The sequence below is a fragment of the Papilio polytes genome, unplaced genomic scaffold, assembly GCF_000836215.1.
Source record: "Papilio polytes unplaced genomic scaffold, Ppol_1.0 DF824169.1, whole genome shotgun sequence".
NCBI lineage: Eukaryota > Metazoa > Arthropoda > Insecta > Lepidoptera > Papilionidae > Papilio > Papilio polytes.
Window position 1 is genome coordinate 784,248 of NW_013525035.1, and position 18,620 is coordinate 802,867.

The following is an 18,620-nucleotide window of genomic DNA, read 5'->3' on the forward strand; positions in this document are numbered from 1 at the left end:
ATGATATTATAGCTACAAAACAAAGATGACTTTATGGTCAAGATAGAGTAGATAATGCAATTACTCTAATGACAAGAACAACTAATAGTAGCATGTAATTTCAATACTTACATTGGCCAGCCTTCAAACGTAGACACAGTGAATAGAGTAAGCATTCCGTTAAGAACATCATCGAAGTTAAATTTATTCTTCATCCAAACTCTGTCCTGTATAGATGGTTTCTGATTCTCATATACGAGGTAAGATCCTCTAAAATTAATATAAAAGTGCATCATACTCGTTAAAATTATAAATTCTTAATACCATGTACGTGCCCTTATCCCTTATGGAGGGTCGGCACAGTATTGCTCTTCTATACATCTCTATCATCCGTCATATCTAAATTCACCCCATTTGTCGTCATATCCTCTTTCACACAATCAATCCATGCTTTTAACTGTATTTCTACTTTGTAGCCATCCACATAATCCTTTTTTTAGTTGTGAAATTCAAATATAAAACAAAACTCTCATCCCTCTAAACATAGTAATAAGATTCTTTTAGTATCGGCTGTGATGCCATAAGTTCTTCCATTTAATTCAAAATTTCGAACCATAAAGTGGAAGTAATTAAAAAAAAAATTTTCCTTACCGGCATTCTTGTTCTGTGACTTTGGTTATATCACTGCATTTAAAAAACTTCCCCTGAAATCAAACTTGATTTAGAAAATAAAAAAATTCAATCAAATGCATAAAATAATCCAAAACAATCACCTGACCTCGCTTCGTTAACACAAAGCAAAGCACAATTAGCAAGGACATTGCAAAGTAAACCTTAAGACTATAACAATTAAGGTGACAAGGACAAAAACATACCTTAAACAACTGAATGCCCAACACAGCAAACATAAATTGCAACATATGGTTAATAACGAATATGTTTCCGATAGATTTAATCGATGCAAAAACACATTTAACAACATACTATTTATTACATATTTAATAATCATTCCACATTCAACAATTACATTACCGGATGACAAGGTTTTTCCACCAGTTTATGCCAATATCGTTGAATATTTACATGTGCAACAAAATGAAACAAAAAACAACGTTAGAAACTTAAAAAAATCAAAAACGGAATTTCGCCTAAACAAAAAAAGAAAAAACGATCAAAAAATTGCCAGTGTCCTGATCTGACCGTTAAAAAGGTACAAAAAAATAAAACACAATAATAAAAGTACCTCACTCGAACTGATAGAGCGAAAATGTCAAGGTAGGGATTGTGCAAATTAAACACAGTAAAGCTTTTTTACTCTTTTCTGAGTCCAAAAAATCACATTTAAAACAAAAAATGAACACCACAACACCTTTGGGCTGTTTTATTATTAAAAAAACACAAAACCATGCAAAACCTATTCAGCGATATTTTGGACCCACGGGCAAAAGCGAAAAAAAAAAACAGGTTGTTAGTAAAATCTATTTTTCGTAATAAAACGAACAAAAGCCGCACACACACGAAACGAAATCAGATGACTTATGGCAATCTGTACTAATTTCTATCATGAATACTTACTTCGAGATATTAAAAAAGATTGACCCAAAGGTGTCGTTAACAGAAAAAAAATTGACAAAAAAATTTGCAAAAAAAAAATATTTTTTAAATGTAAAAATATCGTCGACCCTACCTTGAACATTTGCACCCCCATTACCGCGAACATGAATTGAAGAAGATTTGTCACCAGCAAAATGTTGCCAATTGTTTTTATAGCGACAATCACGCACTGAACTACGTGCTAGAAACAATTAATAAAAAAAGAATTCCATTTACAAATACTAGAATATTACCTAATATATTTGTACCATAATTATCCATAAACTGACCTTTAGTCCTTTAGCTCTGTTGATTGCTCTTAAGGGCCTCAAAACTCGAAATACTCGAAGAATTTTTATGAACGACACATTATTTGACCTGTTAACACATAAACGTATTATTTATTTTAATACACTTAAAACTTAAACAACTACTTGGGTTATCTCAAACCCTGATTTATATCGGATACTTTTTACCGAGAACTGTAAATATAGAGTATAAAAATGAATAGATTTATTGACATAATGTCCTTTTGCTTAAGAGCTAGAGAATCTTGGATCTAAGTTACATGCATATGCATCGCCAGATGGAGGAACAGTGACCCCATCCCTCCCTCTATTCCAGAATCGTAAAAAGGATATTAAAGAGTAGACCAAACTGTCTATACATAAGTTTCAAAACCAAAAATAATTGAATAATCATTTACTAATCTCGTTGCTTAAGAATAATTAAGGAGAAAATAATCTGGACCCTTACCCAGTAAGCGAGACGAGGGAGACGATAACGACCAACAAGTCCAGTAAATTGAAAGCTGAGCGACAGAAGGCATCCTTGTGCAATATAAAACCATAAGTAATAAGCTTCAATATTAATTCTATTGTGAACACTGTTGTGAAGAAGTAGTCGATTTTACGAAGGATCTGGAATTTAAAACATATATTAGTTGTCATATAAGTTAAATCTGAAAATGACCCAGACAATAACAATAATAATAGTTTCGGTACACGGGCTAATAGCGAAGAACTTCGAACAACACCTCAAGAAGCTCTCGCTAGACAGTTGGATTAAGGGCCCGATTCAAAAGGCGGTTATTTTAGAAACCGCACGAATAGTGAGGAGGTTCCTGTCTCTGCAGCCCTGACCACTGGTTGCTTGAGTCATCGGATTCCGCAGCCGGTGGGGCTCTATTTTTTATATATGTTTTATTTTATTTTTACATCAAATCTTGTAAAATGAATTATATAGAGAATAAGAAATAAAGATATATGGACAATAATAATAGAAATTGAAATTTGTGAAAAATAACTTCAGAGTATAAAAGTTATATCAAATTAACAGAGGCTATGTTTATTACGTAGAATTTATTACTTTGAATAAACTATCGCACAATTGCTTAGTCTCGCTTTGATTCCTATGTGCTTATATGAAGGTACACAACTCGATTGTTAGTTGTGCAACTAAACAGTTGAATTGGTTGCGAAACAATCGACAATCGCACAGCAGTTGTGCGATTGTTAATTCAAAGAAGCCTGCTCTACAACTAATTTACTAAGTATTGAAATAAACCTATAAAAGAACCACAAAAGAGAATCAAAGTTACTACTAATGAAAAAGCCATAAGATCAATAGATAAAAAAAAACAAAGTTATTATACTACCTCGTTAGTAACTCCAGTAGGCACGGGCTCCTCCATAGCCAACATAATAGACGACGCCAAAATACACAGCAAGATTAAATTCTTGAACCACGAGTTGTTTTGCACTTTGTAACATGTCACACGGAACCTGAAGATTTTAAAAAATTGCATTCAACATACCCTAAAGAGAAGAACTTCCCTTTCCCATTTCCCCCTTCTCTTAAGAATGGGAAGGAAAAGTGGATTTGACGGTGGAGGAGACGCACAGGAAGGGGAAATGTCCTCTTTATGTGCACCTCCTCCTCCGTCAATTAAGGATAGGCAACGCATCTGCTATTGCGGATATGTATGAGCAAGGGTCGCTTTCCATTTCGGTGGATTCACTTGGACGCTTGCTCGTTTGCCACCTTGTATTATAAAAAAAAAGAACTTTTTTTAATGAGAGTACGGAGCACAATCATTATATATTACAAAACTACCATAATAGTAGATATGCTAATGCTGCAAAATATTACTAATATTATAAATGCGAAAGTTTAGATGGATGTTTGTAGCCTAAACTACTGAATGGATGTTGATGAAATTTGGCATAGATGTAGAGGATAGTCTGGAAGAACACATAGGCTACTTAGTTTTACTTTTTTAATTCCACGAGAACTGAATTGCGGGAGAAAGTTAGTTACAAATAAAATTAATTTACCAATTAGTTTTAGAAAATATAAAGAAACTGCTGCCATCTGGTATCGGTTTTTCTTGAGTTTTGATCTCAACTTCTGAGAGCCGTCGCGGGCGTGCTGACACAGTCGGCTGCCGCTTCATAGGCTGTGGTTCTTCTTTCTTTACATCTCCTAGAAACAAAGGTGGTAAAATAATCTATATATATTCTAATATTATAAAGAGGAAAGATTTGTGTTTTTGTATGTATTGGAATGACTCAAAAACTACTAGGCCGATTTTAAAAATTCTACCACCGTTAGAAAGGTAATTTATCTGTGAGTAACAAATGCTATATTTTTTAATTTCGCGCAGACGAACAATTAGTTTAAAAATCAACGACTAATTTTAACATTACCATTCTGTTTGACATCATTATTGACTAGTACTTCATTAACGTTGTCTCTTTCTTCTTGTTCTTGCTCTTCTACTTCTTCTTCCTCCGAACCAGTTTCTTCATATTCATGCTCTGATCTAAAGACATAAAAGAAATTAAATTTCCAAAGGAATTTAGTCAAATTTCCCTTCTCATAAGGAAATGATGGGAAGGAGGGGTGGATTTGGCGACAGACGCATAAAGAGGAAAATTATCTTCTTTCTGTGCCTTTCTTTATCCATTAATTAGCAACGCATCTGCAATTGCATACATTTATGGGCAGCGGTCACTTCAATATTGTGATGAATGGAAGTTTGTTATAATGTATCTCCAGAATGGCTTAACAGATCTTGTTGAAATCCGGTATAAATATATAAAATAGGTTACATTAAAGTCAAGTCTATAATACTGATAGTTCTCTTACCTGGCTACTTTCTTGTATTTTTTATTATGGCTGCATTGAAATTATAACATCGCATTTACTTAGGCATACTTTTTCAATTTACAATCATTCTTAGATGATAAGAGCGTCACACCTTTGACTAAACTATCGCACAACTGCTTAGTCCATCATCATCCCCCTATCCTACTCCCGTAAGGTCGGCGCAATAGGTTTTTGTCCTCCACATAACTCTATCATACGTCATCTCAGTCATCACTCCCTTTTTGATCATGTCACCTTTTACACAATCCATCCATCTCTTTCTAGGTCTACCTCTACCGGTGTACCTCCACACTCATAACTAACGTTCTCCTTGTAACATGCGATTCACCCCTCCTCATAACACGCCCATACCATGCTAACCTTTTACTCCTTACCTTCTCAACCACTGGGGCTACTCTCAAACTTCCTCTAACATACTCATTTCGTATCTTATCCATAAGTCTCACTTTGATTCCTATATGGAGCGCTCAGTACGCGATTTTTAGTTGTGCTAAACAGTTGACTTGGCTGTAAAACAATCGACAATCTCACAACAGTGTGCGATTGTTTAGTCAAAGAACTCGCTCGCTCTTAGTGTCAATTCAATTGACTTACCCTTCACTGGAATAACCTTCCTCGTCATTAGCATACTCATCATCAGCCTCGACTCTTTCTTCAACCTGAGGGTTACCAGCCTCCGGGTTCTCAGCTTCCTGAAAATAAGTCAACTAATATTATAAATGCAAAAATTTAGATGGATGGATGTTTGTAGCTTAAAAGGCTGAACGGATCTTTAAGAAATTTTGAATAGATGTAGGGCACAGTCTGGATGAAAATATAGGCTACAAAGAAACAATTCTTTTAGTCCACGTGGGCTGAGCCGCGAACGAAAGCTAGTATTGCAATTAAAAAACTAAGTCCACACCATTTTAGCCTTTAAGACATCTCTACTTCTTTAAAATTGAGTTATAACATCCATACAATTGTCCATCCAAGCTTTATTGTCCGTATGTTGGTACTAAGTTCAATAAACTAGTCGGTACCGTCACCGGAAGGTTCCATGTAAGTTTTTAAAGCACAATAAGATATTTATTTAATATACATTTTCATAAAATAATCTGGTTTAATAATAAAAATTATTAAAAACTTACATCTTTTTCTTTCTGTATTTCATCCATTTCCTCTGCATCACCTAAATTATCAACAGCAATAGCCAAGAATACGTTCAGTAAAATATCTGATAAAACTGTTAAGGAAATCTGCAGAACTTAATACACTTCAGAATACGAGTAGCGCCATCTATTAATCGGACGATAAAAAGAGCTAAATTAGGCTATCTGTCTATATTGCCGGTATGCCTTATTCTTGGTCATCATCGTTTTTTTAATAAATCTTCAATCAAGCACATGATAAATAATTTAAAATTATGCTCTTTGTTGTATTTTACGTATTTTTCAAAGGATACAATTACCACAGATGAATATAACAATGAAATAAATGGAGGCCAGCATCCCCGGTGTGCCGGAGCCGCCGTACGCGTTGATACCGTGGTACATCACCGCGTTCCAGTCCTCGCCAGTCAGGATCTCAAAATAACATACAATCAAATACAGTTCAACAGAACAGTGGATTATCTATACAAATATAAAGCGTAAACACACACTACTAAGGGTCTGTCCCAGTAAATTGTCTGATAACAATCCAACGCGTAGAATATGTGTTGGAAATATCGGATTTTGTTACCTTAACTGACAGTGACGTCATTTTTAAGCTATATTAGTTATGTAAGATATCAGCAATCAAAGTACATTTTTAAATCACTACTTTTGTAATAAAAAGTCCTACAACTACGACACGCTGTAAGCTATATCCGTTCACGCTATTAAACTTAGGGAGTAAGTAATTGTAAAAAAATCTTGATGCGGGAAAAGGACAAAAACTGCCACTTGAGAACATCGAGAAAGCAAAGTTGCCACAGTACAAAAATTTCACAAATGTAAAAGAATAAAATAAAGTTTTTATAATTTAACGCTGTAAACGTATAAAGCTATTAAAATATAAAAAAATATATCTACTTGAAACATTGTCAAGACTGCTTGCCAGAATGAATCAAAGTTATGCCTTTCTTTCTCCTGCACGGGATCGTAGTCGAATCTCCCTCCGAAGACCTGCATACCCAGCAGCGCGAAGATCATGATGAAGAGGAACAGAAGAAGCAAGAGGGAGAAGATTGACTGGATGGAATTGAGCAGAGACGCGACGAGGTTAGAAAGAGATCGCCAGTATCTGAAAAAATTAATAACATTTTTAGTAAAACTCTTTTAATAAAAATCTATCTACATTTGTAACTATCTTTAGGCTGCGATTCCGTCTGTGTTTAATTAAAAAAAAAAAAACAATAATAAGTAGCCTATAAGTTCTTCCAGGCTATGCTCTACATTTATAGCAAATTTCATCGAGATTAGGCGGCTCTAATAAACGTCCATCCATCGATCTAAACTTATTACTGGTAGAAATATTTTAAACACGAAACGTTGATAATTAAAAACTAACATTTCATAACAGGTAAGTTAAATGAGTTCTCTAAAATGCAATAACTACACTGAACAAGTATAACTTACTTAGTTACTTTGAAGACCCTAAGCAGTCTCACGCAGCGCAGCACAGAGATGCCGAGCTGCGGGATTGTGTTTGACAAAGTGAGAGCCAACTCCACGATAGAGCACACCATCACAAAGCAATCGAAGCGATTGAACAAAGACACAAAATAACCCTGGAAAGATAATTATAGTTTTTTTTATAACATAAGGTGGCAAACGAGCGGCCACCTGAATCCGCCAAGATGGCGAAGCAACCGCTGCCATAGACATCCGCAATTGCAGATGCGTTGCCTACCCTTATACGACGGAGGAGGAGACGCACATAAAGAGGATATTTCCCCTTCCTATGCATCTCCTCCACCGTCAAATCCACTTCCTCTTCCCATCCTCTCCTTATAAGAAAGGGGTGGTAAAGAGAAAGGGACTTAAATTAGGCCTCCGGCTCCACAATCATCAGACGAAACAAGGAATTACTTCCACTTCACGCCTGTCTTCTGTGTGGTCGTGGTAATACTTTGGGCGTGCCGGCCCTGCAGTGCTAAGATGTTAAAGCGGGCACTACCACTGATATTTTTAATTATTATTAATTATTTACTTTTAATTATTTTTTTTTATTATTCTCCATCGTCATAACACTTGTTTTACAAGAATATTTAAAGCGTGACTTTTGACTTAGTTTAGTCAACGCACAACTGTTTAGTTTCGCTTTGATTCCTAAGAGCTTATATGGAACGCACATTACTAGATTTTTAATTATGCAACTAAACAGTTGCAAGGCTGAGAAACAATCGACAATCGCATAAAAGTTGTGCGACGCACGCTCTAAGTTTTTCAAATTTGAATAATTATGATTTGTAATGATGTACATTTACGCAAAAACATATTCAAAACACTGCCTTATCTCTTTTAAAATAAGGTACTAATAATCTATAATAACTGAATTCTGGTAATTAATCTTTCTGGTCAATTAACTCACCTGGAAGCCCAATGCGTACATTTTGACAAGCATTTCCATAGTAAAGAGAACAACGAAGAGATAATTGGCGTAATTCTGGAAGTAATCCAGCCATTGAGGTTGTCTGTAAAAGAAAACAATTAAACAAAGCTTAACGTTATAAACATAGTTAATTTGTAAACTGTGGACATAATTCAGTTCACAGAGTCAGATTGAACACTGCCAATGTTTTCAAAGTGACTGTATTTAATTTAGCAATGAAGTACTCGTAACTTACCGATAATGTTCAGATGCTAGTACTAAAGTGTTAAGAAATACTAGAACAATAATAGCCCAATAGAAAGCTTGCGATTTAACAGCTTTCCTGCAAGCTCTACGCATGCGTCTATTGATCTGAAACATGAAACAAACTTTATTCGACGAGTCTTGAATACAGAGATAAATAGGCAAAGATTAAGAATTCTAAGACAAGCCACGGCTAAAACATCATTGATAATACCTTGTCAAATCTTCTACAATATATTTTGCAAGTGGAAGTTTTCATTTGATCTCCATTCCCGTTTACTTCGTTCTGTGAGCCTTCGTTGCTTTTTCTTTCTTTTTTACCTGAAATCGTATAACACTTTATCAAATACAAATAATAATATCTCATTTATTTTATTATCATTATCAACGTACCCTTGAAGGGACAAGGGATAGAGGATTCAATAGGGATAGAGGGTCGGCACAGTAAGGTCTCTTCCATACAGCTCTATCAGCCGTCATATCTGAAGTCACTACCTTAAGCATATCCTCTTTCACACAATCCATACTTCGGTCTTCCTCTACCTTTGTAGCCATCCACATTTAATATTAATCAACACAAACAATATATTCTTACGTAGAATATACCTTACCTTGTGAATCTCTGTCTTCATCCTTCTGTCCCTGGTCATTCTCCAGATCCAACTCTTCAGCGACAGTGATCCAGTTCAGATATCCTTTCAAGTCTTCTTCAAACTGCTGCCTCTCTCTTGACTTTTGGAAGTCACCTCTACTTTTTGCTTTCTCTCTTTCTTTTGAGAATTCACTGAAACACAATAATTATAAACTGTTGTAACTTCGGCTTTATTTTTATTTTCGTTTTTTTTTTGTGACGGAATGGCCACTGTTTGCCTTGAAGAGGCATTTACAGATACACCGGGCTTGAGGTGGCCGAGCGCAGATGGCGCTTAGCCTAAACCTCGTTTATGAGTATCTGAGCTCGAGGGCTCCCTCAGGAGCCTCGGCACGAGCCGTTACTTCGTTATTATTACCGGATTAGGAGGCCACCGAGCTCTTAGATCGCTTCGGCGGACGCTCCATGGAATGACTAGACACAAGGGCCCCCGAGAGGCGACCTCGGCTTGGACTGTCACTCAATACGCGTTTAGCATTCCGATTCAAATGTGCCTGGGAGGGCCGGATAAAATCTCACTTACCCGGAAAGTACACCGAGAATTAGATTCATGACGAAAAAGTTGCCAAATATGACCAAAGTAACGAAATAAATCCACACCCAGGTATTGCCTTTTACATCAGCTATCTGAAATAAATAGATATTAACTTTTTAATTCTAAGTTTTCTACATTTGACTAATGTTCTTTTTTATGGTAACGAAATTATTAAGTTACAATTCTTGCGTAAAATCAAAGAAGAAAATCAAAGAATTTAGTGCGATCATGGCTCATTTTAACGAAATATAAATTATGGTTGTAGCAAAAGCCATTTTAACGGAAGCGGATTCGGATGCGGAAGCGTAATCGGAGGTTACAATAATAATATCATATGTAACAGAATCTTAAATTATAAGTTCCACGCATAAACTACTAACATTAAAATTTCGTCGTTTATCATATTTAAGATTCGTTTCAGTATTTGGCCTATCCAGTTGTAAATCTCTTTAAGATACATCTAAAAGCTGAAGGAAGATGGTTGTAAAAATAATTAGTCTAGACTTATGAAACTTCCTTACAGCATACATAATATCAGTCCAGCCTTCCAGTGTGATGCACTGGAAGACAGTAAGCATGGAATAGCCAATGTTGTCAAAGTTCGTGATGCCGTAGTTAGGTCCCTTCCAGGTGGACTCCTTGCAGACTTGCCCAGAATCACACTGCACGCCCACGTCCGGGTCTTTACTGCATACTGAAGGTTCTTCTACCATCTCTGGAAATAGAACAAACTCTATTAAGATTCAATTATTTCAAAAAGACATTCGAGTTTTGCCCACGTGGAACATAATGGTCTCCTTAGAATGCATAGAATTGCAATTTAAAGACTAACATTAGATACCTTAAGGAATAAGTTACCCGCTTGATATTATAAGAACTTCATTTACATTCGCAGTAAGTGGCACTTTAAACTATATCTAGGCTTTCCTTGCATCACCACAATCCTTCCAAAGCGCCTAATGAAGTATTGCTTCCTTCCAAAGACTATAAAATATTGAACTTACCAGTGCCGTTATAGAAACAGGTGTTATGAAGAACACCAGAGAAGAGCTCGAGGCCGATGATAGCGTATATAATGATGACGAACAGCACGAGGAAAGCGATGTGGAACAATGGAATCATCGCTTTTAAGATTGAATTTAATACGATTTGTAGACCTGGAAGATGAGACAGTCAGTTAGCCAAAGGTAGAAGGTCTTGGAGTTTAATGCGAGTTTTACAATATTATCTTGAATTCCTTACTCAAAAACTAAATGTTTTTGTACAATCTTTTCTGTTATCTGATGGTATAGTTAATTTAAGTCATTTTCCCCTCCAAAACATTTTTTATAAGGAAATGATCAAGGGAATTACAGAGCAGGGGACGCATCGAAATTGAAAAAGCCCTATTTCTGTTTGTCAATTAAAGGTAGACAAATTTGCAAATGCAGATGTTTTTGGGCAGCGATTGCTTCACTATTCAGATGCCTCTATATCTTTGGCTATCTTTTGATATTAAACTAAATACAAACTTACTTGGTACACCAGAGACCAACCTCAATGGCCTCAGTACCCTAAACGCTCTCAATGCTTTCACGTCGAAGGAGTCTTTGAAAAAATCTTGCAATATCATACTCACTATACTGAAAGAAGGTACACGATTGTTACTTTAAAAGCAAGCAAACAGGACAGTAGTAAATGTTACTAATATTAGAGATAGTTTAAATGTAAAAATGTTCGATGGAAAGACGACAATCGCACAAACTGTTGTGCGATTGCCGATTGTTTTGTTGTTTTCAACTGTTTAGTTGCACAAACAGTGTGATAGTTCAGTCAAATGTGCGCGCGCGCTCTTATAGAGTTTGTAACCTAAATGGCTGAACGGATCTGAATAGAATTTGGAAAAAACATAGTTTTTTAACTATTCTGATGTAGTGTATATTCTTAAAAGTTATTTAGTCTGTGCTACAAATCAATACCAATTATCTTTATTGGAAAAAAACAGAAACTTTGTTATTAAGAAATCAGATGTCAGAAATAAAAGTGTTGCATTGACGGCCATATGAAGATAACATAAGAGCTAAATATGACTAGTTGTAGTTTATTAAATAATAATATGTCTATATCTCCTAAAATAGGCAATTTACTTTTGTTTTTTGTTATTCCATGGAGTCGCAGGATAAAGCTGTAATATCTGACGATTTTACAGCTGTTAATTTATAAAATCACTTACCCAATAGTAACTATAGTAAAATCTAAACTGTTCCATGTATTCCTTAAATAAGCACCGGGATGGAATAAAAACCCGTATGCTATTATCTTCATAACACATTCCCCAGTAAATATTACCATAAAAATCCATTCCACCTTTTCCTGTAATCAAATATCGCATTTTACAATACCTACATTTTTCATTCTGACTTTCTTTCGCCGGTCAATAGATGTCGCTATTATATATTTTCCAAACTTACATATTTTTTTAATTGCTTGCTTATCTTTTAAATATTTACTTTGGACTACATACTTAGAGCGAGCGCATATCTTTGAATAAACAATTAAACAACTGTTGTGCGGTTGTCGATTGTTTCACAGCCCATTCAACTGTTTAGTTGCACAACTAAAAATCTGATAGCGTACCTCCATATACGCTTAAAGGAATTAAAGCGCGACTAAACAGTTGTGCGATAGTTTAGTCAAAGGTGTACGCGCATACTACCCTCCACCACCCATTGCCCCACCGACCCTCAGGTCATTCCCATTTCTGAACCATAGTTAACGTAGTTTTGGCCATGGATTCGATTCTAGCCCAGGAATTGGCTTCGATTAAAATAATCACTTCACCAGAGTGACACGTAGCAGAAGAAGATCGTTCATGAGTAGGTTCCACAAAGTAGGCCCCAACACCGAGCCTTGTGGACATCCCATAGTGGAGGTCTTCCACAGCAATTGATCCCCAACAAAAACACCAACTCGACGAGAGGTGAAATAGTCACCGATAATTCGGTATATGCCTACATAAAAATAATGCAATACTTACTAATATTTGATTAGTATTATTTGTGTCGCCAGACGGGTAAGGCGTGAACACAGCTAGAGCGATACAGTTTGCGAATATAGTTGTCAGTATCATATACTCGAATGGTCTGAGAGCTTATTAAGGAAGTAATATAGTCGGGGAAACTGGCTGTGTTCCACTTAAAAATTCCCTTACCATCCTATTCTTATAAAAAAGGGTGGGAAGAAAAAGAACTAAAGTTGGGTCTCCGGCACCACACTCATCAGACGAAACGCGGAATTTCTCCCAATTCACGCCTGTTTTCTGTGTGGTCGTGGTATTACACCGGGCGTGCCGGCCCTGTTAATTCATTAAGTCATTAAATTATTTATAAAGGATACTTCCATTCAACGATATCATAACATAATTTCCTAAGCGGGTTCTTAAGGCCTAAGCAGAACAGACTTCTCTTCGGTTTCTCAGGTTGTGGTTTGCCTCTAGGTCTCGCAGGTTTCTTAGGCTGGGCGACTAACGCCTGGCCTGTATCTGGACCTAGGCTGTCCGCCCCAGGTGTTGTTGCCCCAGTCACTTGTGTGGGGTCTGTCGCCATTTTCACCTGGAATTAAACAATATAGGTTATTTATGATAATGAAAGTAAACTTTAGGGTACCTGAGTAAGTAATTAGTCTTATTCTTGTAATTTAAGGTTTTAATTTTTAATACATTTACGTCCTATTTAACTGATTTAAATATAGCAATAGTGTAGTTTGGTAATGGTCTTCCCTTTTCTTTTGGTTTTAATTTTTTTTGGAGTGTTTAATCTTTAGGTAAATGTTGAATAGATAAAAAATCTTTGTTGATTTTAACAAATGATTATGTACAAATTCTGAGAGAATAACATAAGAATATATTTTATACTTGTATTCGCCCGCGCCTCCGTCCGCGTGGAATTAAAAAAAATGTGTGTAGCCAATGTGTTCTTCCAGACTATCGTCTACATCTGTGCCAAATTTCACCGAAATTTGTTTAGCCGTTTAGGCTACAAACTCTAACAAACATCCAACCATCCAAACTTTCGCATTTATAATATTAGTTAGATTTGTAACTTGAGTGAATTTTCATTAAAAACAAAGCAATCTAGATAAAAGCTTCCGTATTTAACGTTAACTGGATCCATCATATCAAAGCAAAGGGAAAAAGTAAAACTGCATCTCCCTGCCTCCCTCTGGGAGCCACCCTGGGGGATGCATTGATCGATTTTACCTGTACATCTCTATATCTATAAAGGTCTGTATAAACACTAGCTGACGCCCGCGACTCCATGCAAGGAGAATTAAAAAACTGAATTACTAGGCTATGTATTTTGTCGAGATCATTTAAGCCGTTCTGAAGATATCTACTACTTCTAATAAACTATCTAAAGAAACTAAACTTTCATATCTTACTAATCTTACTAATATTATAAATGCGAAAGTTTAGATGGATGGATGTTTGTTAGAGTTTGTAGCCTAAAGGGCTGAGCAGATCTCGATGAAATTTGGCATAGACGTAGAGGATACGCTGGAAGAACACAAAGGTTACTCACTTTTGTCTTTTTTTATCCCACGCGGGTGGAGTCGCAAGCGATAGCTAGTTAGTAACATTAGTAAGAGTATAACGAGTCTATATTGTTTTGCTTGCAAATAACATTTGAAATAATAACAATTGTTTCGAAATAACGACAAAAAAGACAAAATATTTTTTTACTATTCTCTCGATCGTAAACCGAATAGTATAGAAGACCGATATTGATGTACAGATATATCCTAGCTCATCTGTTCACCTGTCTGTATGCTCGTAACGCTGTTACAACACCTTAACACGTTTATGACGGGAATATATCCCAGCAATTTGACGTTTTTCGTACATCCCACGTCGTAAACAGTTCACACTAACAAATAAATATCTCCACATTGCGAGTAAACGATCTTTATTGCACGAATACTTCAGATTTATGATACCATTCTGTATTTTTCGCGCGCAATTTATTTCATTTCAAATTTGGAACGGATATGCAAATTTTTTTTTTAAACTTTAATGTCGGTTTTATAATAAGAGTTATTTACAAAGAAATAAAGCTGAAAGTTATGCAATACTAACGTTTACAGACTTCGTCCGCGTGTAATTTAAGAAACAAAAGTAAGCGTAAGGGCTTGTCCCACCACTGGCTGATAGGCTCAGATAGCTTAAAAATGACGTAACTGAATAAGGGAAAAAAATCCGATATTTCCATCCCATATTTTACACGTTGGAATGTTATCAGACAATTTAAAATTTGGTAGAATAGGCCCTAAATATCATACTTCATACTAATATTATAAATGCAAAAGTTTAGATGGATGTTTGTTTGTAGCCTTAACGGATAAACGGATCTCAATCTGGCATAGATGTAGAGCATAGTCTGGAAGAACACATAGGCTACTGTTTTTTAAAAACCAAGCAGAAGGAGTCACGGGCGAAAGCTAGTAATGAATAAAATGTCGTGAATACAATAGCTTTTGACTTGAATGTTGACCTTTGCATATCAGAGTTGTACCGATAATGTCAAACATAATGGATACCCTAACGTTATATGTGTCTCATACAAAATAGACCCGGCGCCAACGATATTATGTCATACATGAAACTTAATATACTTACTATGTTATACGAAATTATTATATATATTAATATTATAAAGAGGAAAGATTTGGATTTTTTGTTTTTTGTATGTATTGAAATAACTCAAAAACTACTGGGTCGATTTCAAAAATTCTTTCACCATTAGAAAGCTACGTTATCGCTAAGTAACATAGGCTACATTTTTGAATTTCACATTAACTCGCAAGCAAGAGCTACATAATTAAGTTGTAAAGAAAAAAATGGAGTTTAAGATTGGATATCTTACTTCTTATTATAAATGCAAAAGTTTATTGTGTTAGTTAAAGATATTTGGCATAGAAGTAGACTATATTATGGAAGAACACATAGGCTACTTATTTTGTTTTGTTTTTATTCCACACAGACGCAATCGCGGGCAACAGCTAGTTGAACATATAGAAGTCTATTATTATGTAAAATTCATTTATCATATACGAATAGTAATTATGACAGCCACTAAGAGTCAATTACAGGTCATTACAAGACACTATGTCAAAGCCCACTAGCCATTAATATCACAAAATATACGCTAATTAGGTCAACTAACTAACGTATAATTAACATGAGAATTTATCTTAAAATGTCGGTTAATTTAAGAGAGTTATTGTCCACTATAAATTTACTATTATAATAAAGCGTAAACACACGCTTTTTTGTTGCCTAAGATGTCAGCAGTTACAGCATTTTTAATGCATCTTTTTTAATAAAAAGCCCTACATTTGCGTCACGCTTTAGGCTATATATTTTAAAGCCATTAAACTTAGGGGTAAATATTTTAGACAAAAACCTTAATATGAGAAAGAGACCATAAGTTGCTGCCAACATCAAGGAAGCAAGATTGTCGTCATGACATCATTTTGACGTTTGTAATTGATCATTTTACAAATGTAAACAAATAATAAGATTTTCATAATTTCATGCGGATGAAAGTCGCACGGGAACAGCTAGTAATTAATAAAAACTATTGAACGGAATAAAAAACTTTTATATATTTACATCTTACTAATATTATAAATGCGAAAGTTAAGATGGATGGATGTTTGTTAGAATTTGTAGCTTAAACGGCTGAACGGATCTCGATGAAATTTGGCATAGACGTAGAGGATAGTCTAGAACACATAGGCTACTTACTCACTTTTGTTTTTTTAATTCCACGAGGAGGGAGTGGCGGGCGAAAGCTAGTACTATTATAATTGCTATAAAACTAGGCTACATTTTCTGTAGTTTTTTTCCAATTTATGCTGGGTTTCTGAAGTTCCTAATCAATTTTGTCAGTACCTATTGATTTATTAGTGTTAGGTTAACCCATGTTTCAACGGAGTAAAACCTCTATTTACTTAGTTGGAAACGCATTTCATGAAGTTATCGAATCAACACTAACGGATACTTAAACTTAGCTGGGAAACCTGCCATAAATCGCAATTATCAGTTAAAAATATGTAGCAAAACTATTCTATAGGATTACGTTATCTTTGCATTGTCGTATCCATTGATGTTTAAATATTATCTTACACCTGATTAAGACTAAAGAAAAACGCAATGTATCGTAACTGAACGATGCGTTCGAATTACTGGAGCGTGTAATTAACGAGACAGATTTATGTGTTACATGTGCATGAAACTATGACGTCATACTAAGAAGTAATTTAAAGACAAATATAGATTTTTATATTATACAAGACTAGCGGTTGCTTGCGACTTCATCCGCGTAAAATACAGCCTATTATACTCGTTAATAAAACTACCTTTCTAATGGAGAAAGATTTTTTTAAATCGATAAAGTGTTCTTTGAGTTTTTCATTTTCAATACATAGTAAAATCCAAAAATACCAATGTTTCCTCTTTATAATATTAGCATAGAAAAGATAGCTAACAAAACAAAGAATCGATAATCGATCGAATCGAATCGATAATTTTTACTTTTTCTTTTTTAATTGTTGTATTTTTAAATAATTCTACAGATTACGTACAGTTGGTGCAGTCGTCGGTGTTCCACCTCAAAAAACTACGATCTTACGAACATTATGAAACGAGCCACGGAACAAAAATAAATACAACGCATCTTATAAATGTGTCTGTACAAAAAAAAAATACACGGTTAGTTTCTGTTATCCTTTCGTTCGCACTTAATGCTATCTAATAAGTTTTCTATAGGAAGAGGCGGAGCCCCAGTAGTAGAGAAGGTAAGGAGTAAAAGGTTAGCATGGGGGCATGTTATGAGGAGGGATGATTCACATGTTACAAGGAGAACGTTAGTTATGAGTGTACACCGATAGAGGTAGAACTAGAAAGAGATGGATTGTGTGAAAGGTGACTTGATCAAGGGAGTGATGACAGATGACGTATGATAGAGTTATTTGGAGAACAAAAACCTGTTACGCCGCTACGGGAGTACGATAAGGAGAAAGATGGTGAGAAGGAGGCGGAGTTTGTCTCATTTTAATAAACAAGGCAAATTTTCCTGAGATTGAACACCGAGGAACTCAGCGACTGTACCTTTTCAGTTACAAAGTTACAATAATCTTTGGATCGATCTCAAGTAGCAATATAGATTTTGGTCCATGATTAGATCACTGACAAGTATTTACTTAAATAACATGATGTATTGACTTTGGCCAACGATGGCCGTCTAGAGCCCGCTGTGATATCACTCCACGCACAACGGGAGGTCCTCTATCGATATATCTCTGCTAAAACATAAAAAAACAACAAGAAAATACTCGTAAGGAATTTTTTTATGTTTTATCGTTGTTTACTGACCAAATATCCCAAAAATTTTACTGCAGTGGTAGGTATCTTACCAATAATATTATTGCGAAAGTTTAGATGGATGTTTGTTACAGTTTGTAGCTTAAACTGCTGAACGATATAGATGAATTTTGGACATAGATGTTGGATATAGTCTAAAAGATCACGTGTGCTACTTGCTTTTGTTTTTTTTTTTTAAATTTTACGAAGAGTCGCGGGCAGAAGTTAGTAAGGAATGATGGGGAAAAACTGTAGTGAAAAATGTTTGTATCGATTTTTGTTAGAAAGTATGTACTGACCGGCTGAAGGGATAAATAATAAATGAATAAATAAATAATAATAAATCTCCATGGATCTTGACTTATTTTATTTATATATATGTCGCAGGAAGCTATAAATTGACTGTTGCTTTATGTGTAACGTTATTGTCTTGCGTTTTAATATTGTTTAAGAGAAAATTATTGATTTAA

General features: G+C 35.2%; 1 protein-coding gene across 4 annotated transcripts in view; it reads right to left on the reverse strand.

The window, feature by feature from the left end:
- Window positions 1–18,620, reverse strand: part of LOC106111420 (muscle calcium channel subunit alpha-1-like) — a 47,651-nt gene that overhangs the window by 12,473 nt on the left and 16,558 nt on the right. For all 4 annotated transcript variants that reach the window (XM_013293509.1, XM_013293508.1, XM_013293507.1 and 1 more), the window contains exons 2-25: window positions 13,125–13,339; window positions 12,766–12,871; window positions 11,962–12,101; window positions 11,265–11,371; window positions 10,754–10,906; window positions 10,271–10,464; window positions 9,738–9,841; window positions 9,174–9,346; window positions 8,777–8,883; window positions 8,555–8,670; window positions 8,299–8,401; window positions 7,344–7,495; window positions 6,798–7,008; window positions 6,188–6,308; window positions 5,874–5,959; window positions 5,338–5,435; window positions 4,281–4,396; window positions 3,909–4,056; window positions 3,230–3,356; window positions 2,329–2,492; window positions 1,863–1,950; window positions 1,667–1,774; window positions 631–683; window positions 112–249 (exon numbers count right to left, since the gene is read on the reverse strand). In XM_013293509.1, coding sequence (XP_013148963.1) covers window positions 112–249; window positions 631–683; window positions 1,667–1,774; window positions 1,863–1,950; window positions 2,329–2,492; window positions 3,230–3,356; window positions 3,909–4,056; window positions 4,281–4,396; window positions 5,338–5,435; window positions 5,874–5,959; window positions 6,188–6,308; window positions 6,798–7,008; window positions 7,344–7,495; window positions 8,299–8,401; window positions 8,555–8,670; window positions 8,777–8,883; window positions 9,174–9,346; window positions 9,738–9,841; window positions 10,271–10,464; window positions 10,754–10,906; window positions 11,265–11,371; window positions 11,962–12,101; window positions 12,766–12,871; window positions 13,125–13,333 — 3,122 coding nt within the window. In that variant the 5' untranslated portion in view covers window positions 13,334–13,339. The remainder of the gene's footprint in view (window positions 1–111; window positions 250–630; window positions 684–1,666; window positions 1,775–1,862; window positions 1,951–2,328; window positions 2,493–3,229; window positions 3,357–3,908; window positions 4,057–4,280; window positions 4,397–5,337; window positions 5,436–5,873; window positions 5,960–6,187; window positions 6,309–6,797; window positions 7,009–7,343; window positions 7,496–8,298; window positions 8,402–8,554; window positions 8,671–8,776; window positions 8,884–9,173; window positions 9,347–9,737; window positions 9,842–10,270; window positions 10,465–10,753; window positions 10,907–11,264; window positions 11,372–11,961; window positions 12,102–12,765; window positions 12,872–13,124; window positions 13,340–18,620) is intronic.